Here is a 27,167-nt window from a genome sequence, read left to right as displayed (position 1 = left end):
ACTTCCTCGATCCAAATTTAATCAAAATGCACAATGCGGCCCCACCAAATGAGTCCAAACTCTCTCTGGTTTGGGATTCTTCCGAACAACCCTTCTCAATCACTTAGCGGGAACATGCAAAACACAACGAAAACGACCAAAATATTTAGAAATGTAACAGACGGACGCGGAAAGGAAAGACATTGGAAAACCGATAGAAAAACACTAATTTCTTTATCGATTAAGGCAGAGCAAAATGGGGGTGTCTACAGATTGGAGTCCAGGACTGCCAGTGTCTCTTCCACTGCTATAAATTCCTCCACTCCGGCCATAAGATCCGCCAGTGAGTGCGGGTTTTGGCGAGCCACTGACCGACGGAAATCGTTAGATCTAGCGCCTGCGAGGAGTGCGTTCATGGCGGCTGAGGGATCCAAATTTGGCACTTGGAGTGCCTCCCTGTTGAAACGGCTGACGAACACCTTTAGAGGCTCATTGTCCTCCTGCCGCAAGGCCATCAAGAATGCTGTTGTTTTTCTTGGCTCCTGCTGCTTATGAAATGGCGGACCAGATTGTCCCCAAAGTCTTCAAAGTTGCTGATGGAGTTCGGTTTGATCTTTGAGTACCAGTCCCGGGCCGCACCAGTCAGTGTGGTCTGGAATGCTCTGCAGAGGAAGCCATCGGACGCGCCGTGGAGGAGCATCATCGTTCTGAACGTTTCCAAATGGTCCATAGGGTCAGTGGTCCCGTCGTATTGCGGGACGGTTGGCATTTTAAACCCCCTGGGTGCCGGGGCATTCATAACATCATCGGTGAACGGCGTTCTACTTGAGAACGCCCTCGCAGCAGGCCGGCTCTGATCCTTTGTCGGCTCTTCTATTCGGTGGTCTATTTCTTCTATCCTCCGTAGCATCGGATCAGCTCTTCTGTCTGCTCGGTCCAACGGTTTGTTTTTTTCCATCGATGGGCTCGCGGCGGAGCCGGATTGACTTTCCGGACTCCTACGACAAGGACGGGATTTTTCTTGCGGCGGTGGTCTTCATGGGCTCGGTGCTTTCGTGCAGAGCGGGACCGCGACCTTCGGCGGTGGTGAGGCTCTGTATGGGCATGCCTGGCTCTAGAGTGTTGGACTTGTCGTGTGGAGTGGTGAGTCCGGTCTTCACCGTGGCGCGCTGACTCTCCCCCGTGGGCATTCGACCTTCCCTGTACAGGTCGTGGAGCTTCTGGAGGATGTTGGGGAGGCGCTTGGATTAGTTGTTGGTATTGACTGACAAGAGCCGTCATCTGTTGAAAGAGAGCTTGAACTTGATCCGGAGTGGGCGTGGGATTGAGGTGTTTCGAACGAGCTGGGCTCTGTTCTGCTGTAGCAGAAGTAGCCATCACCTGTGAGGCGATTCGCTCGCTCCGGGTCCTGCGAGGTAGCACGGCTCGGGTATTTCGTACAGTTGGTACCCGAGCACTCCTCTGCCCTGCCATTTTTTATAGGGGATTCGAATAGCTTTTAGTTCGTGGTCCCACGGATGGCGCCAATCTGTTAGGCCAAAAATCGGTAATAGATACGGTAGTGACGTCAGAGCTGAGCTGGAGGACCCGAGGGGCCGAAGTGAAGGAGTTGAGCCCTGCACAAGAACGCACGAGGTCAGAAGACCAACCCGGAGTCGTTACTCCGGACAGGCCCTTCGACACTCAAGTCAGTATGAGCAGGGAGTGCAGAGGGAGTTTGTAAGAGTTTTAGTTGAGAGGTTATTATCCTTTGGTCTGAGCCCTGAAAGGCCTTTTATAGAGGAAAACCTGGGGTGGTTGGATTACCTACCCCAGGACAGGTGTCGGCCTCTTACGGGTTTAAGTTTACCTACTCTTAGGTAATTACCAGACTACCCCTGGGCCGACGTTGGATTTGTGGTGGGCCATCCTGGAGCCACTTGTCGACAGCTAATTGGCTGCTGTTTTTCATACCCCATCAAATCCGATACCCGCTTAGAAAGAAGCCCTGGATCTCAAAATCTCTCAACATGGGAATGTCACAAGGACCCCCCCCCCCGCTCTGATTTTGACTTACAAATATAGTTATAAATTTCCACCGAAATCGACACGAAATGATTGAAATTTTCTGTTTATATCCACATGGAAACGATCCACAGCAACTTTTTTTTATTTTTGAAATTTAAAATGACGAATTTTACTGATATTAAGATAGCATGTGGGACCAGGAGTCCCAACCTATTACATGATAAGTAACCAAGCCGAGCAAACCCAAAACTTGGAATAACACACTAAAGTAAACAATTACAATTACATGTCCTTTCTTTTCCTACTTCCTACCAGTGATAACTTATCAAATATAGCTCAAGCTGCAACCCTCTGCGTCTTGGAGCATTGCCTTGAACCTTAACCCATACCCTTTTAAAACAGACAATCTTAAGAGCAGCTCAGTAGAGAATCACCGTACTCCTAGAGATGAAGTATCGGATGAATAGTATCCAGATTAAGGCTAGTCAAGGCGAAAGACATGATCTCTCAAACCAAAACCTTCGAATCTGTAATTCCTTTGGAGATAGGTCGAATGCATTCTCATAGCTATGTAATCATGACACTCATCCTTCTAAAGTAAAAAACTATAACTCTTCCCCTCAATTTTCTAAAATTTACACATCTAACTAAACTACCCGGTAGCTTAGGAAGAACTCTCCTCACATAGCTTTGCGAAGGCCCGGGAACAAATTCTCTTAAGCCAAACGAGAGTTCAAACATCCTGAATTCTCAACAAATTCTCTTAAGCCAAACGAGAGCTCATTGCTTAAACCCCCTCCCCAACCTTATTTTCAGCCTCCTTTGCACTTTCCATTTTTTCTTCCAAATCTCTTGCCGCCATGGCCAAGTACATGTCTTTAGTCACCCCCAAGTCTTCATCATATCCAATCCCGAATACGTCCACCATTTTTAACAAATCATCAGATTCTTCCGAGAACGATCCTCGACTCTCCGTTTCTCTTGAATTATCAGTCATCAACCGGGTTGTCCTGCCTTTTCTCTAGAGTTAAAAACTTATAATATGTATTTGAAAAGTTGTGGTCGAATTCAAACGGTTGATTTTCGTAGGGCCCGAAAGATGTTGATTGTAGACCATTGTGCCTTGTGCATCAAGGCGAGAGAATGCGTGGACCGTATCTTCATTCACTGCATAGTCGCCAGGGAGGTGTGGGGTGGGGTTTTGTCCAGGTTTGAAATGAGTTGGGTATTCCCCTCTAATCTTCGAGACTTGCTTGAGGGTTGGCAGTCGGTCCCATGGAGAAAAATACTGAGGGTGCTTTGCTCGATTTCTTTAGTAGCTACCATGTGGGTTCTACGGAAGGAACGGAATGCAAGAGTTTTTGAAGGAGTGGCCAAGTCATCCTAGTTTCTTTTTATCAAAGTCATAGCCCTAACCATTGCTTCGGCTAAGTTTCACCCTCTATTCCGATTTGTTTCAGCATTTTGATTTATGGGAAGGTTGGAGGAGTGATTTGTTATAGCAAGGAAAACCGATCCATGGTTCTGCAGCAGTGACAACCTCCTCCCAATGGGATGAGGAAGCTGAATTTTGATGGTTCTAGTTTTAGTAACCCTGGGCTAGCTGGGATTGGGGGTGTTCTAAGGGATTCCTTCGGGGAGGTTATCTGGGCTTTCTCAGGGCCCATTGGTTTAGCAGATGCTAGTGAGGCAGAGGTAAGGGTTGTTCATCAAGGTATTATTAATTTGCGTAGAGATGGCTTGGCCCATACAATTATAAGAGATTCGCTTAATGTAATAAGGTGGCTCAAGGGCTCTCTAGTTCCGCCCTGGAGGTTTGGTCATTTCTTCTATGAGATTAAAGACATATTTGTAGGGTCCTCAATTAGCTATGTGCATGTGAGAAGATCTGCTCATGGGATGGCCGATAGACTCACTAGGGAGGGAGTTCATAAGTAGGATCTTGAGTATTTTGATTTTTTTACCTTCTTGACTGGGTTTATTTTTGTACTTTTGTATTTCTATTTTAGTATAGCTCGTTGTATTATCAGTGTGGACTTTTGCCATTAAAAAAAACATGTATTTGAAAAGTCCATAATTTCCCCCTTTTTGATGCATGATGCCTAGATTGTCTGTGGCAGAAGCCATTTCGTGGATGGTCTGTTGCATCTGAAAGAAGCCACCCTGTGAATGAAGACAAAATCTGCTAAAAGGTGAGCCTCTCTAGCTGCTGTCAGATGCAACATACCATCTGCGAAAAGCCTTCTGGATTGACGCTAGCAAAACCCATATATATATATATATATATATATATATATAAGAGAGAGAGAGAGAGAGAGAGAGAGAGAGAGAGAGAGAGAGAGAGAGAGAGAGAGAGAGAAGGGAGCCCTTGCAAAAAAGAGGTGAAAGGGCTCAACTATTGGCTACACATCACCATCATGCATTAATAACGGCTGAAAAGTGAAACATGATGGTGATGTGCAGCCAATGGGGGAGCCCTTTCACCTCTATTTTGCAAGGGCTCCCTTCAGTTTAGACTTCCTCATATATATATGAGGAAATGGTTTGTGAGCTGCTCAGATAAGCATATCTGAGTAGAGCTCACAAACCATGGGGGGGCACATTTTTTTTTTTTTTTTGGGGGGGGGGGGGGGGTTTCCAAAGCATTCATTTGGAAGGCCCTTCCATGGATAGGATGTGTACCAAAAATCAGCCCTATAGGATCATCCTAACCCTGCCATTTGTGGAGGGAAAAAATGGGCAGAAACATGGACACACACTGTCTGTCTATTTTTCCCTCCACCTTTGATTGGGTTAGGATGATCGTATTGATTTGATTTTTGGTACACACCCTATCAATGGAAGGGCCTTCCAAATGAAGGCTTTGGATCCCCCAAAAAATGTGGCCCCCCATGGTTTGTGAGCTCTGTTCAGAGAAGCTATATCTGAGCAGTTGCTCACAAACCATTTCCTCTCTCTCTCTCTCTCTCTCTATATATATATATATATATATATATATATATATATATATATATATATGAGGAAACTGTTGGTGCGCTTAAGCTCCCAATCACATGGGTCCCACATTTTCTGTGGTGATCCAAACCATTCATTTGCAAGGTCCTATCGTAGATAGGGGGTGTACCAAAAATCAGCTTCATAGGATCATCCTAACCCCTCCATTTGTGGAGGACAAAACTAGGCAGATTTGTGGATGGGTTAGGATGATTCTCCAAAAATGGATGGGTTAGGATGATCCTATGGAGCTGATTTTTGGTACACCCCCTATCTACGATAGGACCTTGCAAATGAATGGTTTGGATCACCACAGAAAATGTGGGACCCATGTGATTGGGCGCTTAAGCGCACCATAAGCTTGGTGAGCTTAAGCGCACCAACAGTTTCCTCATATATATATATATATATATATATATATATATATATATATATATATACGAGGAAAGTGTCTCTAGTCCGGCCGACCAAAAACACGAGGGTCCCACATTTTTTGTGGTGATCTAAAGCATTCATTTGATCGGCCCTGACATAGAGAGGGTGTCCACAAGAAATCAGCTCCATAGGATCATCCCAACCCTCTGATTTGTGGAGCTTAAAATGGACGGCTATAAACCACCACAAATCTCCCCATTTTTTAGCTCCACAAATCGAAGGGTTAAGATGATTCTATGAAGCTAATTTTTAGTGGACACCCTATCTATGATGGGGCCTATCAAATGAATGCTTTAGATCATAAAAAATGTGAGACCCATGTGCTTTTGGTCGGCGGACTAGAGAATGATCTCTAGTCGGCAGACTAGAGACACTTTCCTCATATATATATATATATATATATATATATATATATATATATATATATATATATATATATATATGAGGAAATGAAGTATGTGCAATTGCACAGATAAGCTATCTGTGCAGGGTTGCACAAACCATAGTGGGGGGCACATTTTTTGGGGGATCCAAAGCATTCATTTGGAAGGCCCCTCCATGGATAGGGTGTGTACGAAAAAATTCAGCCCTATAATATCATCCTAACCCAATCAAAGTTGGAGGGGAAAATGGACAGACACTGTTTCTGCCCATTTTTTCCCTCCACAAATGGCAGGGTTAGGATGATCCTAAAGGGCTGATTTTTTGTGCACACCCTATCCATGGAAAGGGCCTTCCAAATGAATGCTTTGGAAACCCCCAAAAATGTGCCCCCCACTATGGTTTGTGCAGCCATGCACATATAGCTTATCTGAGCAGCTGCTTCAAAAACTCATGTGGCCCCACATTTTTAGGGTGATTCAAAGCATTCATTTGGAAGGCCCTTCCATGGATATGGTGTGTACCAAAAATGAGCCCTTTAGGATCATCATAACCCTGCCATTTGTGGAGGGAAAGAATGGTTAGAAACAGTGTCTGTCCATTTTCCCCTCCACCTTTGATTGGGTTAGGATGATCCTATAGGGCTGATTTTTGGTACACACCCTATCCATGGAAGGGCCTTTCAAATGAATGCTTTGGCTTACCCCAAAAATGTGGGCCACATGAGTTTTTGAACCAGCTGCTCAGATAAGCTATCTGAGCAGCTGTGCAGGAACACTATTCTCTCTCTCTCTCTCTCTCTCTATATATATATATATTGAAAAATGACAATTTCATTGATACTATGAAAATTACATTGGGGACCAGGGGTCCCAACTAGCATTACATAGACTCAATTAAGGCAAGGCTGGCTAGGATTATACTCCTAGGCCAGTACAAAGCCAAAATGCTATTCAGGGACAACCACCACTGTGAGGTCTACACCTCCATACGCTCCCATCCTGGAAAAATTGCAGTTCATTTAGAGTTCTTCATCTACTACCCTTTATTTCTTGAGGACCCACTCTCCTCTTGATTAGAGATAGGGAGGAGGCAAGGCATTCATCAAAACAGACTTGTCATCACCATTTAGATAGTTATTTAGTTTGTGCTTTTAGACAAGTCATAACCCAGCCATTTCCTTCAACGGTGACAAGTGTTTAGCTGTTCTGATTCTTCATAAAAACCTAGATCCCCATTTAAAACTAAAGATCTGTCATATTCTTAACCTCAAACCCTAGCTTAAACCCTAGCTTCGATTAGGATCTTAGATCTATCATATTCTTCTAATTTCATCAAATATATATATATATATATATATATATATATATATATATATATATATATATATATGAGGAAACTGTTGGTGCGCTTAACCACACCAAGCTTATGGTGCGCTTAAGCGCCCAATCACATGGGTCCCACATTCTTTGTGGTGATCCAAACCATTCATTTGCAAGGTCCTACCAAAAATCAGCTCCATAGGATCATTCTAACCCCTCCATTTGTGGAGGACAAAACTGGGCAGATTTGTGGATGGGTTAGGATGATTCTCCAAAAATGGATGGGTTAGGATGATTCTATGGAGCTGATTTTTGGTACACCCCCCATCTATGTAAGGACCTTGCAAATGAATGGTTTGGATCACCACAGAAAATGTGGGACCCATGTGATTGGGCGCTTAAGCGCACCATAAGCTTGGTGAGCTTAAGCGCACCAACAGTTTCCTCTCTCTCTCTCTCTCTCTCTCTCTATATATATATATATATATATATATATATATATATATATATATATATATATATATATATATATATATATTCACCCTACTAGATTTGCAGAAGAATTTTAGGAACCTCAAGAGTCTGATGTTTACCTTCCCTGATCCTAATTTTGAATCCAAGATATTTTCTAAAATATTCATAAAGAAGTTTTCTTGTGGTCTTCGCCCCTGGCCAGGAGGATAACATCATTAAAAGCGGCAGGGGCTCGACAGCCAAGGCTCTGCCTGGCTCTAGGATGTAGCCCAACTGTCTTGGTATTCGGGATAGGTACATTCAGCGAAGCAATTTTCCGCCTAGGGGCGGGGTGGTTAGGCTTAGGTATCTCGGAACTTACCAACGGTAAACCTGGGTGACTTGGGTTCCTCTCTTTGGGTCCCACCACACCGATTTCGAGACTAGCGAAAGGGACTTTCTTGGGTGACCCAAACTGAAGGTTTGGTTGGGTAGATTTGAAATTTGAATTCCATACGTGGCCCAACGGCTCCTCAGGCAAACACCCTACTCTATCCGGCGATTGGTCCTCCGGCAAGAGAAAATCCGATCCTGGATGATCAGGGTTTTCCTTCGCAAGGCCAACTCCAATGGTGTCTAAAACTTTGAGCTTAACGCAGGGACTAAAGAGGTGCCAGCGGGGAGCTAGAATTTTAGCCGAGGCATACCTCATACAGTTCTGGTGGTTGCCTTCCAACTTGGTTTCTAGAACCTTACCAAAATGACGCCCTAACGCCTCCACCAAATAGCACAAACATGCAAAGGAATGCCATAAAAATAAACCCAATGGGCAGCCTCACCTTGAATAAATTCCTTTTTCCATGGTGAGAGGGAGCAAATGATTATCCAAGGCTTCCAGTCCCAAGGGAGAGAAAAATTCCTTTTTCCATGATTATCCAAGCATCATATATATATATATATATATATATATATATATATATATATATATATATATATATATATATAGAGAGAGAGAGAGAGAGAGAGAGAGAGAGAGAGAGAGAGAGAGAGAGAGGAATGATAGATGCAAGGGCCGAAGAAGGGCCTTGAATGGATCCACGTCATTAACTGTAACCGAATGAGGAAATGGTTTGTGAGAGCTTATCTGAGCAGGAGCTCACAAACACATGTGGCCCCACATTTTTTGGGGGGTCCAAAGCATTCATTTGAAAGGCACTTCCATGGATAGGGTGTGTACCAAAAATCAGCCCTATAGGATCATCCTAACTCTGCTATTTGTGGAGGGAAAAAATGGGCAGAAACATGGACACACAGTGTCTGTCCATTTTCCCCTCCACCTTTGATTGGGTTAGGATGATCCTATTGATCTGATTTTTTGTACACACCCTATCCATGGAAGGGCCTTTCAAATGAATGCGTTGGATCCCCCAAAAAATGTGGCCCAGCTGCTCACAAACCATTATATATATATAGAGAGAGAGAGAGAGAGAGAGAGAGAGAGAGAGAGAGAGAGAGAGAGAGAGAGAGAGAGAGAGAGAGAGAGAGATTTTATTGATGAAAACAAAGAAGACCGAGATGTTCCGTACAAAGAAAGCGAAAACAGAAAAAATAAGCGAGTACAAAGTAGAAAAAATCAGGGAGAAAGAGAATCATAGAGCGCCAATGACTCCAAGAAGACTCCCATTTTCGCGAGGCCATCTACCATGTCATTGGCGGAGCGGTGCACATGCTGGGAAGCTACTGAGAAAGATCTCACCAAATCAAACATTTCATCAAACAAGTTATCAAATCTCCACATAGGCTTTTGGAGACCATTGAGCCATCGATTCACATTCAATTAATCCCCTTCCACCACCACATTATTAAGGCGATCTCTAGCTAAGAGCCTCAATCCTTGGTGCAGCACGTACCTCGTCTTCCGTAGCATCCACTTCTCCTAAGGGACCCACAAAAGCCCAATCTCATTTCTTAGAACTCCCCCAATCCCAGCAGGGCTTGGATTCCCCAAGCTAGATCCATCAAAGTTGAGTTTCACAAAACCAGCCGTAGGGAGGAATCCGGACTTGAACTGATTTATGCTTGGCCTCCACACTATTGCAAACTGCATTTCACCTTTCCCACAAGCCATAGGAAGAAATAAACCTGAAGGAAGGAAGAGATTTGACCCATCAAATTGTTAATGCAATAACTTTAATGAAGAGGAAATGTGAATTTTTGGAGCTCACTTTAAATACTCTAGCATTTCTTTCCTTCCATATCACCCAAATTGTGGCTAAGAAGCAAACGTTCCATAGAAATTTTCCTTTACTCTTCCACAACGCCGCTACCCATAAAGGAAGGTCCAATAGCTTAGCCGGAAAGACCCAATTGATAACAAATTTGCTTAGAACTCTGATCAAAATCTCCCTTGCTAATTTACAATGAATGAGAAGGTGATCCACTGATTCCCCCGCCTCAAAGCAGAGGGCACAAAATTTTAGAGTGCTCATAACAAAAGGATGCTAGAATCTTCACATTACAAAAGTGTGAACATAATTGAAGCCAAATCGAACTAAAATCCTAACCTAATTTAAAATTTGCAAAATCTCAATCCAAATCATGAGGCATCCAAAAATATCTAGATAGCCATAACCACAAAAATATCTAAATGCCTTATTGAAATTGTTAGATTAACCATTACACCATAGACATCTAATCTAACAATTTCGATAAGGCATTTCTTACATGAACTAATGTAATGGCCAATCTTTCACTGCATATTCCGCTCCAATAATGGAAAGCAAGCATCTAGCATTATTTACATAAGCGGACAACATAATTTAACTCAACTCAACTCAACAAAGCCTTTGTCCCAAACTAGTTGGGGTCGGCTAAATGAATCCTTTAGAAAAAAAAATTCATGAAGAAGATAAAAGGAATATGCCCATCTCTAATCCTGGTTCTAGTTGGGTTCTTCTACGTGGATCATTTCCTTCCATTCTATCCTATCCAAGGTCCTGTTCTCTGTTACGTTCCTAGCTATCAAATCTTTCCTCACTGTTTCTACCCAAGTTGTTTTCTGTCTGCCCCTACCTCTTTTTACTCCATCAATTTGGCACGAGTCTCCTCTTCTCACCGGAGCATCTAAAGGCCTACATTAGATATGTCCAAACCATCTTAAGCGGTGCTCTCTCATCTTCTCCTCAATTGGTGCTACCCCTACCTTTTTACGAATCTCTTCATTTTTAATTCTATCTAACCTTGTGTGGCCACACATCCATCTAAGCATTCGCATCTCCGCGACACTCATCTTATGCACATGCTGCTCCTTGGTGGCCCAACATTCTGAGCCGTACAGCATGGTTGGCCTCACAGTTGTCTTATAAAACTTACCCTTCAACTTGGTAGGGATTTTACGGTCACATAGAACTCCTGAGGCAAGCTTCCACTTCAACCAACCTGCTCTTATTCTATGGTTAACATCATCTTCAATCTCTCCTTCTTTATGTAGAATTGAACTAAGATAGCGAAATATATCCCTCTTAGGTGCCTCTTGTCCACTCATATTTACTACATCATTGTCCCACCTCCTTACATTACTAAATCATACAAAAAGGTAAAATGTTAAATCGCTAACCAATTACAAAATTGTCATCTTATGCACCAAATCTCTATCAACATCTTTGTACATAGGCATTTGAAGTTTATTTGGGTCAGAGTAAAATTTAAGAACTTTAATAGTTTAATCTTTAGATTGTTTTGGAACTTCTATACTGACTTCTCTCTTTGTGATGTTGGGTAACTTCCCATTTTGTTTAGGCCTCACAAATTTCGTATATAATTCAACAATCACTGAATATCACATAACTGATTATTCTCTCAGAATTTCCTACTCAACACCCAGATCTATATGTGGTTATTTTTTAGAAATTTTCAACTCAGTCTCAGAACGTTGGGGAAAAGCTGACATTGGTGTCATTGTATGTGGCACTCAAAGCCTTCGCTCTAGTGTTGCTGCTGAGTGCAGGTCCCGAACCATGGTGGGCAGATGGAATCAAACAATCTTCCACTTCAATTGCCACAGCTTTGATCTGTAACGCCCTTTCAAGTATGGCTACACAACAAAGCCTGCAGTCAACTGGCCACACTCAACAAATGATCTCAATCAATGAACATTTATTCTGCATGTATGGTGGGGAAATTTGGGTCCTGATAAATGGGTGACCTTATTGGTATTGAATACAGTATTCAAAACAAGCATACAAAGGAAAAAAATCTAATAGCCCATATCATGAGGGCGCCTCATGTGCACAAATGCACACATTTACTTTTCTTTTATTGTGTGCACAAATACAAATTTTTTTGCTCTCTTTTCTTTTATTACATTTGCCCTTTATTCCACTATTAAAAAAATGCCCTTTATTCTTCTTGAACACACTTAATTCTACTTTTGACAATTTATTTTGTTGCTTCTTGCTTTTCTTGAACTCCCTTCACTCTCTTCTCTCATTCATCACTTTCTTTTTCTGTTCTGAAACTCCTCAAATTGAGAGGAAAATTCACATAAAATGTCACCGTAGTTTTTTTTCCTTTTTATTATTTAAAAATGGGAAAGTGGATGAGTTTATTCAAGGGGAATCATTAATTACATCTCATGAATAGACAGGTTGGGCGTAAAAAATGGGAGTTGGGAATTAAGTGTTTGAAATTCCATTAAAAATTGGAATGCTTTAAACCATTTTCTCCAATTTTAAATTTTATCATTCTTTGAAAGATATATAATCTTCACTTCGTTCTCTAAGTTTCTAAAAAATAAACAGACTAAAGAAGTTGGATGATCACTCCAGTTTTTTGGGAGGGGTATTGACTATAACTTAATCAAATTTGAAGGTATAGCGGTATTGAATATAACTTGATAAATTTTAGGCTGTTTAATTTGTGAGATGATCGGTTCACCCAAATTTAAACCTCTAAGGAAACTGATATTTGTACACCTTTTTAAAAGTAGGAGGGTGAATTCTCTTTCTATAGTATAGAACTATAGATAATAGGACCCAATGCGCATAAATTGATATCCACCTACTACACTGTCATTCAGAATGTTCATGGTAACAGTGTAGTATTTTCAGTATGCCCACACACCCAAAACACATGATGAAATGCAATTCAAGAAAGACATTATTGAATTGAAGAAAGCTCTGAAAGACTTACAGTTACGCAGTTTTAAGAAAGCTCTGAAAGATATATCCAAAAAACAAATATCAATGGTTACTGGACATTAAGGAAGCAAGAAAAATACAGATAAATGTTCTCTTTCATTTATTTGCTTTTTTCTTTTAATAAAACTCCTCCTTCACTTGATTAAGTAAATAAACATACCAAATAAATTACCTTATCTGCAATGAGGGCTTGTAGACCAAATTCAATCGTGACAGGCATCCACAAGGGCGGCCCAGGCATCCATAACATCTAAAAATCCAACCACTTTTTGAAATAGACACAAGTTGTTGGAGAGATAATACCACCAGGTGTGCATTCTCTAAGCTGAGGACAAACCTCACAAGGAAATGATGTTATAGTATATGTTTCAGAGCATTCCCTACTAAAAAGCTGGTAACAGACCTTCCCCAGTGGCATAGAAGAAAAATCTCTCTTCGCAGTACTCCTCACCTCTTCAATCACATTGTCCAAAACCAACGCCTGCACGATCTCAGTAATTTGCTGGGTACTAATTTCAATTTTAAAGAGGTGCGACTTACGAATGGACTCTGATATCCCCTCGATTGTTGCAAATTTCATTTTTTTAACATGATTCAAGCACTGGACTCTCAAGACCTCTATAAGCTCCATATCAAGTTTACCGTCTGTGTACCATGAACCTCCACTTACTTCTTTTGAGGGTTCGAATTCAACAGCCATGTAGTGCTTTCTTCCCTTGTTGTGCACATTAGTAACAGGCTTTATCAGGTTCTTGGATTCAAGGGATTTAACAGATTTGCCAACAACATTGTCCTGCAGCTTTGATTCACGTTTTAGATCACCCATCCAGATCCCCATTCCTTCCTTGCTTTTGATCAATTCGTACAAAATTCGTTCAGCATCAGGAAGCATATGAGAGGGAGTTGAATTTGGTCGACCTCGTTTGGCGGGAAGAGTTGCCGGTGATCGACCCATACCTACTAGACATAAATCAACAATTAACAAGATAAAATCAAACTAAGAGAAAAACATAATATAAAAAAAGTTAAAGCCTCTTCCCAAGCAAGGTTCCAAACCTCTAATCCAGACCAGTTTCCATGCAGAATAGAAATGAGGACTCCAAATTCTTGTGCGAAATCAATAAAACTTAGAAATAAATCCTGTTGTTGTAGATAGGTTCTATTAAAATTGGACAGAACTTTTGATGCATTTCATACAACATATAAGATTTTTTGATGTTTTGGCAGATATTCTGAGTATATTCAACAGAACAGAGCAACTGAAAATTTTCAAAAATCCAACATATATCTATTCTGAAGAAGCATGGAGAATAAAGTAATGTATACATTTTTAACCCAGCAATCTGACTTTTTTCTTTTTATAAATGAACCTTTTCACAGAAATTTTTAAAAAACTTAAAAAAGACGAATTTTCCAACATAAATTGGAAATAAATCAGAATTCTTTCCCATGAAATTCCACCTTAGGGATTTGTTTTTTTAATGGTTTTATCAGTTGTATTTTTTATTTGTTTTTGGAAAACGAGGAAATTGAAATTCCAGACTCTTCTTGAATGGCTCTGAAATTTCCACAAATTTTCAGTAAACGAATCATGAATTACATCAAATCAAACCCGCATAGAGAAAAAATCAACATGTTAGACGCATAGAGAAAAAATCAACATGTTAGAGTCTTTTAAATAACACAGATGTTGAAATTGAAAGGAGAGAAAACCCCACAATCACTATTGTTGGTTGGTTGGAGAAAAGAAAGTGCAGTTTGGAGAAAGGGCAGGTGGCACCCACAGTAGCTGTATGTAAAGTCGAATGCTAAGAAAGATCCAAAACCCTCCACAGTAGTTGTATGTGAAGTCCAATGGTAACAAAGAACCAAGACCCTCTCTCATCTTAATCTTTCAACCAAGAACTGTTAATTAGTCTTGGTAGCCCCAACTCTCCTTCTCTGTGTCACTGCTTGCTCAGGGTTTCTGCAATGTCTGCAATGGTTTAAAATTTAGGAAGATTAAGATGATGGTTTAATTTAGGGCTTTGATCTCATACCTCCAGAGAAAGAAAGAGGGAGGGACAACTTCTATCATTGTTTGACTTAAAATTTAAATTAAGTCTTGCAAGAGAAAATAACGGTAACAGGGAGCTATAGAGAAGCATCCACGTAGTCCACAAAAAAGAAAAGAAAAAATAGGACCCAGAAAGAATTCAAAGTGTGAAATGTGATTGGTTACTCTCTCACTAACTAAGTAGACCAAAACAAAGTGCCTTCTTGTGCCTTCTTCAAATAGCATTTGATTTGAAGATCTAAAAGTGAAACACTCACTAGCTTAGTTATAAATTTCGTTTCGTTTTGGCCGAAATGGCCGAAACATTTCGTTTTCGTTCGAAAATCAGAACGAAATGACCATATGTTTCGTTTCGTTCCAGATTTCTTTCAATTTCGGACGAAATCCACCTAAATCCCAAAATTCGGGATTTCATTTGAAATTCACAAAACCTACTTTTTTCCCTAGAGATGGTGTTTATTTAATCATTTATTCTATAATATTCCCCTCACATGTGGCCCCTTGTTTTAGGGGTGGCCTAGACGTGGACGTGGCACAGTGGCGCCCCCTCTTTTGGGTTGCCCTTTGTTTTGAATGGCTAGAAAATTTTATTAGAAAAGGGCCGAGGTGGTCAAATACAAGCCAGAGAAAATCATATATAATATACAAAGGAGAAAGCATAAAAACGTGAAACAAAGAGGGGAGAATCGAAGGGGAAGGAAGTCGAACAACTCGAGCTTCTAATCCGCCCCTCAACCTCGCAAGCTTGTCCGCCTCCCCACTAGTGGACCTCTTTTGGGTTTGCCATTACACGTGGATATTTAATATCAAGGAGTTTTGACTCGGGGTTAGGACCTTTGCTATAATACCAAGTGAAGCAACCGATTACTCCAAAAGCTTAAGCTATTAGAGATGGTGTTTATTTAATCATTTATACTTCAACATTGATTTTTGTGTAGATCTATTGTTTGAATTCCTCTCAGAAATATGTAATGCAGCAAGCTTTCAAGATTTTGATGTGCCAAATGTCATTGGAAAATAGCCAATTTAGTAACGCTACCTTCTCGCCAGGATCACCTCTTCAATTTCCTACTGCCTCAATGTCTGCCCCACCATCCTCATCACCAGCTCCTGTTGCCTCACAACCAGTTGCTACAGTTGATGTTCCTGCAACTAAAGTAAGAACAAAGCCTGCCACTGAAGTCAGAAATGACACTGAAATAAGGAAGGAACCCAAGAAATATGGTATCAAACTGACTGGATACATTGACATATCTAGGGATGGCCAACCGGTTCGGTTCTCGGTTCTCGGTTCCTTTTTTTTCGGTTCTCGGTTCTATGAACCGTAAGAACCGAACCGTATTACACAGTAGGACCGAACCGAACCGGACCGAACAAAATCGGTCCGGTCCGGTCCGGTTCTTCGGTTCTAATGGCTAATTATTAATTATTAATTATAATTTATAAAAACTTTTAATTAAAGTTATAACATAAGTTACTTTCTGATTATAAGAATAGTATTAACTATTACTTATTAATATTATAAGTAATTTATATTATTAAGTATATCTAAAATATATATATATATATATATATATATATATATATAGAGGAAACTGTTGGTGAGCTTAAGCTCACCAAACTTATGGTGAGCTAGCTTGCCCAATCATATGGGTCCCACATTTTGGAGAGTGATCCAAACCATTCATTTGCAAGGCCTTATCATAGATAGGGTGTGTACCAAAAATCAGCTCCATAGGATCATCCTAACCCCTCCATTTGTGGAGGACAAAAATGGATAGACTTGTGTCTATCCATTTTTGTCCTCCACAAATGGATAGACTTGTGTCTATCCATTTTTGTCCTCCACAAATGGAGGGGTTAGGATGATCCTATGGAGCTGATTTTTGGTACACCTCGGACTTTCAAATGAATGGTTTGGATCATCCTAACAAAGTGGGCCCCCATGTGATTGGGCAAGCTAGCTCACCATAAGTTTGGTGAGCTTAAGCTCACCAACAGTTTCCTCATATATATATATATATATATAGAGTAAAGAGTTCCTGCGGTTACCCGCAGAAACCTTACCTGCGGTGTTGTGTTATAAGCATTCTCAATGGCTGATAGATGTGGGGCATAGGCGATGAAAAGAGTCAAAAGAAACCAACAAAAGATGTTGACTTTCGTAATTGTCATATTTTACTACATCATTTTGGTATTTTTTAGGTAATTTTTCTACTTGTGTCCTTTTTGCGGTAATGTTTAGTAATTCTGGGAATCTTGCAAACATCCGTAATGATTACTTCTCTTTATTTCTCTTTATTGCTAGTAACCTTTGCCCAGACCGTACTTCACCCAATCTTTGCAGCAAAGGAGGGGCTACAAGCCGAAAAATAGCCCAAGAGAAGGTGGCTAGCAAATCCCTAAACAAATAAAAAAAACTCTTAAAATAGATGAATGTGAGATTGAATGGGCACGGTTCTCCCTCTTCCCTCTTCCCTCTTCCCTCATCGTCCACGGTTCTCCCTCTTCCCTCATCGTCCACGGTTCTCCCTCTTCCCTCTTCGTCCACGGCTCCTCTTCTATGTACGAAGGAGAGCAGAGAGAGGTGATTTTCGGCCGTAGATCTCACTCCCTTTCTTCGTCTTTCGCAATCCAAAACGAAAGCCAAGGTCAGTCCTCTCTTTCCCTACTTCTATTTTGCTATTTTTTCCTCTTTTGTTGAGATTAGGGCTGCTGTTTTCAATCGGTTGGCACTTGCAATAGGTTTGGCACTTGCAATCGGTTGTAATAATCTTAAACAAACAAGGGCTTAGTAATCTTTGAATTAGCTGGTTATATGAAGATTCATTTTTTCCCCTATTTTGTTTCATCTTTTTTTTTTCTTTGAATTAGCTGGTTATATGAATTAAACCCAAAATTAAAAACCCCAACCATATGGATTTCGATTTTTTCATGGTGCCTCCTTTTGTTTTTTTTGGGGAAAAAAGTATGATCACCATGGTTTCTTTTGATTTTATTTCTCGGTTTACATTACAGCATAAGCTGAGATTGTGGGTCTCCAATTTCGATTTGTGATTTCTTCACTGATGACTGATGGTTTCTCTTTCTACTTCTTTTTTTCTCTATTTTGTTTCATCTTTTTTTTTCTTTGAATTAGCTGGTTATATGAATTTTAATTAGAACCTTCTGTTGTCTTAAGGAACCTAAAATGGGTGATTCTTCATCACATGGTTGTACTGGATTTTCGATGAATGTGATGAAGAGTCCCAAGCATATGGATTTCGATTTTTTCATTGATTTTATTTCTCGGTTTACATTACAGCATAAGCTGAGATTGTGGGTCTCCAATTTCGATTTGTGATTTCTTCACTGATGTCTGATGGTTTCTCTTTCTACTTCTTTTTTCTCTATTGTGTTTCATCTTCTTTTTTTCTTTGAATTAGCTGGTTATATGAATTTTCGATGAATGTGGGTGATTCTTCATCACATGGTTGTGGGTTTCATAATGAAGATGTTGGTGCTGTGTACTCATGTTTTGTCGATGACACTGTGTCGCAATCTTGCGGATTAACTATCAGTGACATAGATGCAAATAGGTTAATTTTGGAGGATGTGGATGAAGATAATGCAGTAGATGTTGACGGCGATGGGAATGACGAGGAGACGGTAGAAAATAAGCCTTTTCTTGGCCAGGTATTTGACAGATGTGAGGATGCATATCAATATTATAATGTGTATGGTTTGGCTAAAGGTTTTGGAGTACGAAAATCCAGTACAACCAAGTCAAAGGTAACAGGAGATGTGACTTGTAGGTTATACGTATGTGACAAGGAGGGAAAAAAAGATCCAAATGATAAACGAAGAATTGGTAAGGAAGTAAAAGAACGTCGTATTCTCAGAGTTGGTTGTGAAGCGAGGATGGTCATAAAAGAAAGAGATAAGAAGTGGTTAGTAACAACCTTTGAAGATAAACATTGCCATGAACTTACCTCTCCTCTTAGAAGATCCCTACATCGTTCTCATAACCAACTCCATAAAACGGAGAGTTGTAGGAATTTGATACAGTCTTTCCATGGCATAGGGATGATGACTGCTACTATTGTAAAGAGTGTTAATGCTATGTCTGATAGAGACCTAGGTGTTCTCTCAGCGAACCAGGTGCAATCCCATTTGAAAGTAAAGAGGAAGAGCAATATGGGCCGAGACGCTGTCAATGTGGCCAACCATTTACAGCGGAAACGGGCAGAGGAACCAGACTTCTTTTTTTCTATGGAGTTAGACATAGATGGGACGATGAGGTCCATGTTCTGGGCGGATGCGAGGGCGAGATATTCTTACATTACATTCAGTGATGTTATTGTGTTCGATGTGACATACAAGACGAACCGATATTTGATGCCCTTTGCACCATTTACAGGAGTCAACCATCACAGGCAGTCTATCTTGTTCGGATGTGCACTCCTAGCTGATGAGACCGAAGAGACATTCACGTGGTTATTTCAGCAATGGCTGACATGCATGTATGGGAAAGCTCCAGGAGCTATCATTACTGATATGGATGGGGCAATACGAAATGCGATTAAGAATGTCTTCCCAAATACCTGTCACCGATTCTGTTCATGGCACATTGGCAAGCACTTAGTTGAGCATGTTGCAGAAATGAGGGAGGCAGAGAGTGAGTTTATGAAAGACTACAACCGTTGGTTTTACTCGAAGGAAATAGATGAATGTGAGATTGAATGGGCAAAATTTGTTGAGAAGCATAAGATTGATTCGAAGCATTGGCTTTTCAAGATGTGGGAGCTTAGGATTCATTGGGTGCCAGCATATTGGCGAGGTACTTTCACTGCAGGCATGACTTCTAGTCAGCGTAGTGAAAGCATGAATGCTTACTTCGATGGTTTTGTAAACCAAAAGACGTCTCTACATGATTTCCTGGAGCAATACGAGAAAGCGCTTGCTGACCGTCGTAGGAAGGAAACAGAGGAAGATTTTAAGTCGAAAAATTCAAAGGCTATAATGATAACATTAAGCCCATTGGAGAAGGAGGCTGGAAAATACTATACAAGGGCTATTTTTGGGCAATTTCAGGCGGAGCTTAAGAGAACCATTGATTATTGGTGTAAAAAGCTTAGTAAGGATGGGAATGTGACAACATACACTGTAGTACGCATGGATAGTGATTTTGAAACCAAAAAAGGACATGTTGTTCTTTATAGCGATGTCGAATGTGTGAATGCGACTTGTGACTGCGTGATGTTCGAGACTTCAGGTCTATTATGCAGACATATTCTTAAAGTATTTGAGAAGAAGCATAAAACTGTTATTCCTGACGGTTACATACTTAGGAGATGGACAGTTGATGCACGATATCAAGTGTTGGGTAAAGTTCCTACAAGGGAACAAGGTAGGGAAAATGGCGTAACTCCGTTGAGGAGGTGGTGTCTAAAGACAAAACAACGAAGACTGGACGAGGAATCTTATAATGATGAGACTCTTTTCAACAAGATGGAAGAAATGTGCGATGCATTGTTGGCGGAAGTCGAACAAAAAAAGAAAGAGAAACAAAGTGAGTTAGAAGTCATTGGCAGCCAAGTGCAGTCCAATGTTGTTTATAGTCAAATCGCAGAGATCACTATTCGAGACCCACAGGTCGTGAAGACCAAGGGCCGGCCAAAGGTTGCGTCACGGATGAAATCTGCGATAGAGACCTCCCAAGAACAATTAAAGAAACGCAAGTGCTCATATTGTGGGAAATTAGGACACTATATACGCACTTGTGAGAAGAAAACAAAGGACGAACAGAAGAGAAAGAAACAAAAGGTTTGGAGTTTTTTTTTTTTCTGTTGATTGTCTTTTTTTATGTGGTAAATTTTGCTTGCATGTGAGTTGATCTTTATCTTTGCCAATAGATGAGTATAAGGGAACGGGAACAGGAACAGGAACAGGCAGACGAAGATATCACTTCGTGATATTGCTCTTTTCACTAGGTATGTGGTAGTGTCTTTCACTAGGAAGCGAAAGACATCGCTTTGTTAAACACTGGTATTTTGTATATCATTCCTCACTGCTGTGACTTTTTATGCTTTTTCAGCAAGGAGTCAGACAAGGAGTCAAACAGCTCTGGTTTGCATCCAAGCAGAGCCTTTCATAGTTAGATGGCAGGTAATTTAAAAGAACAACTCCTCTCATCCCCATGTTAGAAGAACCAATGATGTGTAGTACATTTTCAATGGCATATATAGCCACCCATAAATTCACATATCACACACTTTCATGCCACCAATACATCTCATTTAAAAAACGTGTTTGCAGTCCCATTTTTATTGTTTAGGCCTTGATTGTAATTTCTTTCTTTTTTGCAGGTGAAGATAAAGTTACTCCCAACTAACTTGTTGCACCTACTAACTGGAACATGTTGTTTTTTGAAACTTCAGTCTCTATGAAAGTGACAATGTTGGAAATAATGATGTAATAAACTGATTGTTATTAGGTGAAGCGTGAACAAAGATACATTGACTGCTTTCAATCTCACATTCATCTATTTTAAGAGTTTTTTTTATTTGTTTAGGGATTTGCTAGCCACCTTCTCCTGGGCTATTTTTCGGCTTGTAGCCCCTCCTTTGCTGCAAAGATTGGGTGAAGTACGGTCTGGGCAAAGGTTGCTAGCAATAAAGAGAAATAAAGAGAAGTAATCATTACAGATTTTTGCAAGATTCCCACAAGTAGAAAAATTAACTAAAAAATACCAAAATGATGTAGTAAAATATGACAATTACGAAAGTCCTTTGTTTTTGTAAGTGTAAAAGAGGGGGACTCAACTGTGGGGTCTGAATTTGTCCCCTCTTTTCATCGCCTCATGGGGAGCACTGTCACTGCTTTCTTCTTTTTGAGGACATCATGAGACCAGTCGTAATGGTCCCTAAATATCATATCATAAAAGAGGGGGACTCGAATGTCTTTTTGTTGGTTTCTTTTGACTCTTTTCATCGCCTATGCCCCACATCTATCAGCCATTGAGAATGCTTATAACACAACACCGCAGGTAAGGTTTCTGCGGGTAACCGCAGGAACTCTTTACTCATATATATATATATATATACATATATATATATATATTCAAAGTTCGGTTCTTCGGTTCCGGAACCGAACCGAGAACATTAGACCCGGAACCGAACCGAATAAGTTCGGTTCTTCATCAGTGGAACCAAACCGGACCAAAAATATTTTTTTACAGTTCGGTTCTTCGGTTCCGGTTCGGTTCTTCGGTTCTGGTTCGGTTCTGGCCACCCCTAGACATATCTCTTCTCAAATAGGGCATGCATATCTTGATTATTTTATAATATTTACTTTGTGCAAATTAGGTATATTTTGTTATTGTTCCGAGTCTTGAGGTTTATTTGTGCTATTTGCTGCCGCTGTCTCATGCCCAATAGGAGTTCACGCTATGCTTTAATCTGTATCTATACTCACGAATCATCCAACTGCTTCGTTATTCTAGACCATGGTTTTAAATTTCGGCCGACACACCAAAATTTAGGATGTCCGGACCAACTCCGAAAATACCAATTCCGGTGTTGGTCTAGATTTCGGTCGAAATTTCCAAAATTTTGGAAAATTTGGCCAAAATTTCAGGAAAATGTGATTTTAAAGTTTTTTTCTGAAATTTCGGCATATATTGACATTAGTTTTCTTTTAACTAAAATTCTGCCGAAATTTCGGTTCCGACCACAACCGAAACCGAATCCAAATCCGAAATTTCAAACCTTGTTCTAGACTAATTTGAGGTTTTCCTTCAGCTTCTCCATTTTCTTTTTCAAACAAGTAATTTAATTAATGGAGAACAAACAATAATTGGTCAGGAGATTGGAAATGCTTTGCTCTTGTAAACCAATGTTGCATCTGTCACAACCATAGTTGTAAATTCCGTTCCAGTCACCATTTCGTTTTGGCCACCGAAACGGAATTTCGGTGGGATTTCGGTCATTTCGGTGCATTTCGGTCGAAACTTTTCGTTCACACAAAAAATATATTAAAAAATATGAGAAAAATCCAAAAAAATAAAAAAATCAATAGAAAAAGATGAAAAACTAATAAATAGTCCAAAATATATGTCCCAAAAGGCATATTCATTACTTAAACACATAAAGTCTTGCACAAGTCCAACTGATAGTCTGATACATAGAAAAACATTAAAAAAAAAGATACATGAAAGTGAAACATAGACAATAGCTAGTAGCAACAACTCTCAGTCATCATAACCCGGATGATCATACTCAATGTCTTCTTCGTCGTCGCCGCCGTCATCACCACCTGGACCACCAGTAGGGACATCTTCTTCAAGAGGCATGAGAAAGTCGTCGTCGTCGTCCCCGGCCCCAACCACAGCAGTAGGTGCTTCAAGATTTTCCCACCCAATGTCTTCCGGCGTGAATATGACATCTTCTTCTTCTGCAACCCAATCCATCATGACATCCAGATGGTCTATGCTCAAAGGGTCACTAGTGGTAGATGATTTCCTCAACAAGTCCCTGAAAAGGAAAACATTAAGTTTAATGTCAAAGGTTAAACTTAAAAGCTTAAAGTGATGAGGTGAGAGTTGAAAACATTATATTACGTTGTATACCTTTCTCGAAACTTATGATTGTAATGGACAAACACCAAGTCATCTAATCTCTGGTGCTCCAACTTATTTCTCTTTGCAGAGTGAATGTGTTCGAAGGTGCTCCAATTCCTTTCACACCCAGTCGCAGCGTAGGTCTGAATGAGGATTCTGATCGCAAAGGTCTGTAATTCTTCCACGTCACCTCCGAATTGATTCCACCATGCAACTGTAAAGTAACAAATAGTAAAGCATTATTTGTTGAGAAACTGAAAGTTAAAATGAATTATTCTTAATTAAACAAATAACTCAAATATACCTGGTCCCAACTTCGTTCGGTTGCGGATTGCAAGCTTCATTCCAAACATACCCTTAGCCTCTCGATAATCCTCAATCTGATTGGTGATGAGGTCTTGTGTAGCTTCATCAGGTACTAGTCGAGTGATGCATGCCAACAAGCCTCTGGTTACTTCACTGTGCCTAGAGAAGGTAGGAGTGAAAAAGAGAGCAGGGTTAAGAAAATATCCTGCTGCATGGAGGGGACTGTGGAGTTGCCTATCCCATCTTTGGTCGATGATCCTCAAGATGAGATTGTAATCTGACTTTCTCTTCAACCTCTCCTTGATGTTCTCTTTGGCTTTATCCATGGCCTCATATAGGAAACCCATCGCCGGTTTGTCCTATCAATCCACCAAACGCAGCACTCTCACTAAAGGCTCGCTGATGTTTATAATGTACTTGCATTGGTCCCAAAAAGATTTATCCAACACAGTACTAACTACCCCTTCACTCAGTGGGTGTTGGACAAACCTACTAGTACTATACTCATCAGACACAAACATCTGCTGAAGTGCTTTCCGATTCAACACCAGACTTTGTATGCTAATGAAATTTGTAGCAAATCTGGTTGCAGCATGGCGGCACAACTCCTTCCCACCTGTGAACTTCCTCATCAAATTCAAGAGGCTTCCATGGTTGTAGATGAACTTTGTAATCGTCCGAGCCCTCTCAATTGTGGTTGATATGTGAGGAAATACAGTCGGTTTGCACAAATGCTCCAAGATGAGATCTAAGCAATGAGCTGCGCACGGAGTCCAGAAGAATGTACCAAACGCGGCTTCTAGTCTTTTCCCAACAGCTTTGTAACTTGGCTCACTGTTAGTTACAAATTGCACCACATATTCCGGATTCACCTCTCCGACAATCTTTGCAAAGATATTGTATAATTCATCAGCATTCTTCACTATGCCAGATGCATCAACGGATTTGAGGAATATGACTCCTTTAGGGCAGTACACCAAAAAAATGATTAGGGAACGTTGTTTGGTGTCTGTCCATCCATCTGCCATAATGTTACAGCCAGTGTATCTCCATGACATCTTAATCTCCTCCAAGTAGTTGTTTACCTCGTACACTATATTCTTCAAAATGGGACCCCTTAAAGCATGATAAGTAGGTGCCTTATAACCCGAACCCACGGCATTCACAGCATCAAACATAGGTTGCCAGAAAGGTGAATTGACAACGTTGAAAGGGAGATTAGCATCGTAGCAAAGCATACCAACCGCCATGTCTGCTCTATCCATTGTTTCTTTAGTAGCCAAAGCACTTTTAATGCTCATTTTGTTTTTGTAATTCCACTCCTTGATCCAACCACCAATCAACCACCTAAATTTTTTCATCTCATATAAAACCTGTCCAATAAGGTTTCACACAAATGACACTTCTCATAAAGAATAGAAGAAGATAACAAATACATGAAAAGGAGAAAGAGAGATCGAACATTCATGAGACAAGTCACAAAAGGAACTCCAATTATGACTACTCTTGGATTTCTGAATGCACATGCTAAAAGCAAAGGAAAACTACAAAAATGGATTCAAAACTTTGGGGTTATATCACTCTAGAACTTGGTGGGGATTAACTTTCCAATTGAAATCCTATGCTCGGATTAGAAAACAAACTAATGCAGACTACACCCCAACATATCATGATTTTATTGTAATGCAAGCAGCCAAGGTCGCCTAAACTCCACGTTTAGACTCAGTTCAATAGATGGGAAAACAAATACAAGTCCAAGCAGCGCAACATATATCCATATACATTCAATTCTCAAGTCATCTTACCTTGACTACAATCATAGACCTAATGAAATAATGCCTATCCAAATTGTAAAGCACGGTTGGCAACCATAACCGGTGATCTATGACCTAGAACAATACCCATGAATCTACAGACAAATGCAGGGCATAAATCAAAGAGCATAAACCATGGGCAATACAAAGGAATCCAGAAAAAGGGAGTTAGATAACTACTACCTTCTTCTTCGCTGCTTTTCCCTGAAATTCGAAGTCGTCACAGCCACTGATTCGTCTTCTTCAATAGCAAGGCCGTCGGATTTCGCTGGAAATACGTGCTCTTCTTATTCTTCTTCTTCTCCTTGAATTAAACGAGAGATCTGCAGTAGTAGATGAATCTACCCAATTTCTAGAGGCCCAAGGTGGTGATCAAGGCAATAGAGAATGGAAGTTGGGATCTGTTGATGGTGGGTAATGGTAAAAGGGGTTTTGAATTCGGTGGTGAAGAAGTTGCCAGATGTTGGTCGGATTCAGCGAGAGCGAAGGTGACCGGAAATTGAGACGGGGAGGTCGGGATTTGCAGAGAATGTAGAGGGAAAGGGTGAAAAGAAAGTGGAAACAGGGCTGCAATGAAGAAATTGGTGGTCACAGGTGGAATTGCAGGGGGTTGTCGGAAAAAAATGGAAATGGAGGGTTCTGATGGAGGTGGATATGGTTTGAGGGGTTGAGGAAGATGGGGTAGATGGCAATGAATGTAAGGGTGATGGTGAAGGTGGTAGCCACCGTTGGTCATCATCTTCTTCCTCACATTACCCTTTAAACCCTAGCTCCCAACATGTTTTGATATTCGCACACCTTGTTTCGATAACTCGCACTCCTGGTTCCTTGTCTAACTAGGAAATGATATTAACACATCCATGTTTGATTTTTGCACAAACTTGACTTGTCTTTTCTTCTTTAACTTTCTGAAATGCAACAACCTTTTGACCACGGTTTAAATACTAAAAGACAAGATAAGTTGGTGAAAATATTAGAGTAGGGGGTGCACCAGTATCATTAGAACTCAAGGATTCACATAACAAGGAGCCAAGATCAGAACTCGGGGGTATTTTTTTGTAACTCTTTCGATTTTCTGTAAAAGTAAAGGAAAGAATTGGGCAACTAACAGATGACCTAATGGGGGCTTCCAAAAGATTTTGAGAATGATCTGCAATTGAGTAGCTTGGTTTTTCGGAAATTTCAGGATTGGTTTCGAGAGTTTATTCAGTTTCGGAATTTTATTTGATTTTGGGAGTTTTAGGGTCTACACTTGGCATTTCATGTCATTATTCATCTCTTTGCACTAGGATTTGCAAATGATTGTGAATATCGGCTCCCATAGGGACAGACATTCATTCGGCTTTTGCATGTGTTTTTGTCTTGGCTCTTTCAGTGGCAATTCTTCCATTGATTGGAGCCAATGGATAAACCTCCCTTTTCCTCCACAAGAACCAAGGTGCAAAACCAAGTTTACGGGGATTAACTAGAGTCGCCACCTAGGCTTTAGGGCTAGGTCCCGTACATTACCCTGATTTTGTTGTCCACATCCCAAAGGTTGCATAGGTTATTTGGTTACGAGAATGGTAGGTATTAGGCACCATTTCTGCCGAATAGAGACCTGCCTCTAAGTCTTAGCTTTGT

At 40.5% G+C, this 27,167-nt stretch overlaps 1 protein-coding gene and 1 long non-coding RNA gene across 11 annotated transcripts; both read right to left on the bottom strand.

The window, feature by feature from the left end:
- Positions 1 to 9,103: 9,103 nt before the first annotated feature.
- On the bottom strand, positions 9,104 to 10,193 carry LOC143889184 (uncharacterized). Its single transcript, XR_013254777.1, has 2 exons — positions 9,797 to 10,193; positions 9,104 to 9,713 (listed from the first exon to the last, which is right to left on the bottom strand). It is a non-coding gene; the product is annotated as an uncharacterized LOC143889184 (long non-coding RNA).
- A 2,522-nt stretch (positions 10,194 to 12,715) lies between these two features.
- Positions 12,716 to 26,709, bottom strand: LOC143889380 (uncharacterized). Of its 10 annotated transcripts, none has more exons than XM_077393549.1 (4): positions 25,728 to 26,441; positions 15,865 to 15,977; positions 14,554 to 14,744; positions 12,716 to 13,729 (listed from the first exon to the last, which is right to left on the bottom strand). In XM_077393549.1, exon 4 carries the CDS (start codon positions 13,722 to 13,724, stop codon positions 13,020 to 13,022), a length of 705 nt encoding a protein of 234 aa, XP_077249664.1. In that variant the 5' UTR covers positions 13,725 to 13,729; positions 14,554 to 14,744; positions 15,865 to 15,977; positions 25,728 to 26,441; the 3' UTR covers positions 12,716 to 13,019. The 10 variants fall into 10 exon arrangements, with proteins under 10 accessions (XP_077249664.1, XP_077249666.1, XP_077249665.1 ...); XM_077393551.1 differs by having other exon boundaries at positions 12,716 to 13,726; XM_077393545.1 differs by lacking the exons at positions 12,716 to 13,729; positions 14,554 to 14,744; positions 15,865 to 15,977 and adding exons at positions 22,920 to 23,338; positions 23,434 to 23,638; positions 23,729 to 25,103 and having other exon boundaries at positions 25,728 to 26,709.
- Positions 26,710 to 27,167: the final 458 nt, after the last annotated feature.

The sequence above is a fragment of the Tasmannia lanceolata genome, unplaced genomic scaffold, assembly GCF_043159265.1.
Source record: "Tasmannia lanceolata isolate RefF3 unplaced genomic scaffold, GAP_Taslan_0.1 ptg000013l, whole genome shotgun sequence".
Lineage (NCBI taxonomy): Eukaryota > Viridiplantae > Streptophyta > Magnoliopsida > Canellales > Winteraceae > Tasmannia > Tasmannia lanceolata.
The sequence above is the reverse complement of the archived record's forward strand: the minus strand, read 5'-3'. Positions and strand labels throughout refer to the sequence as shown.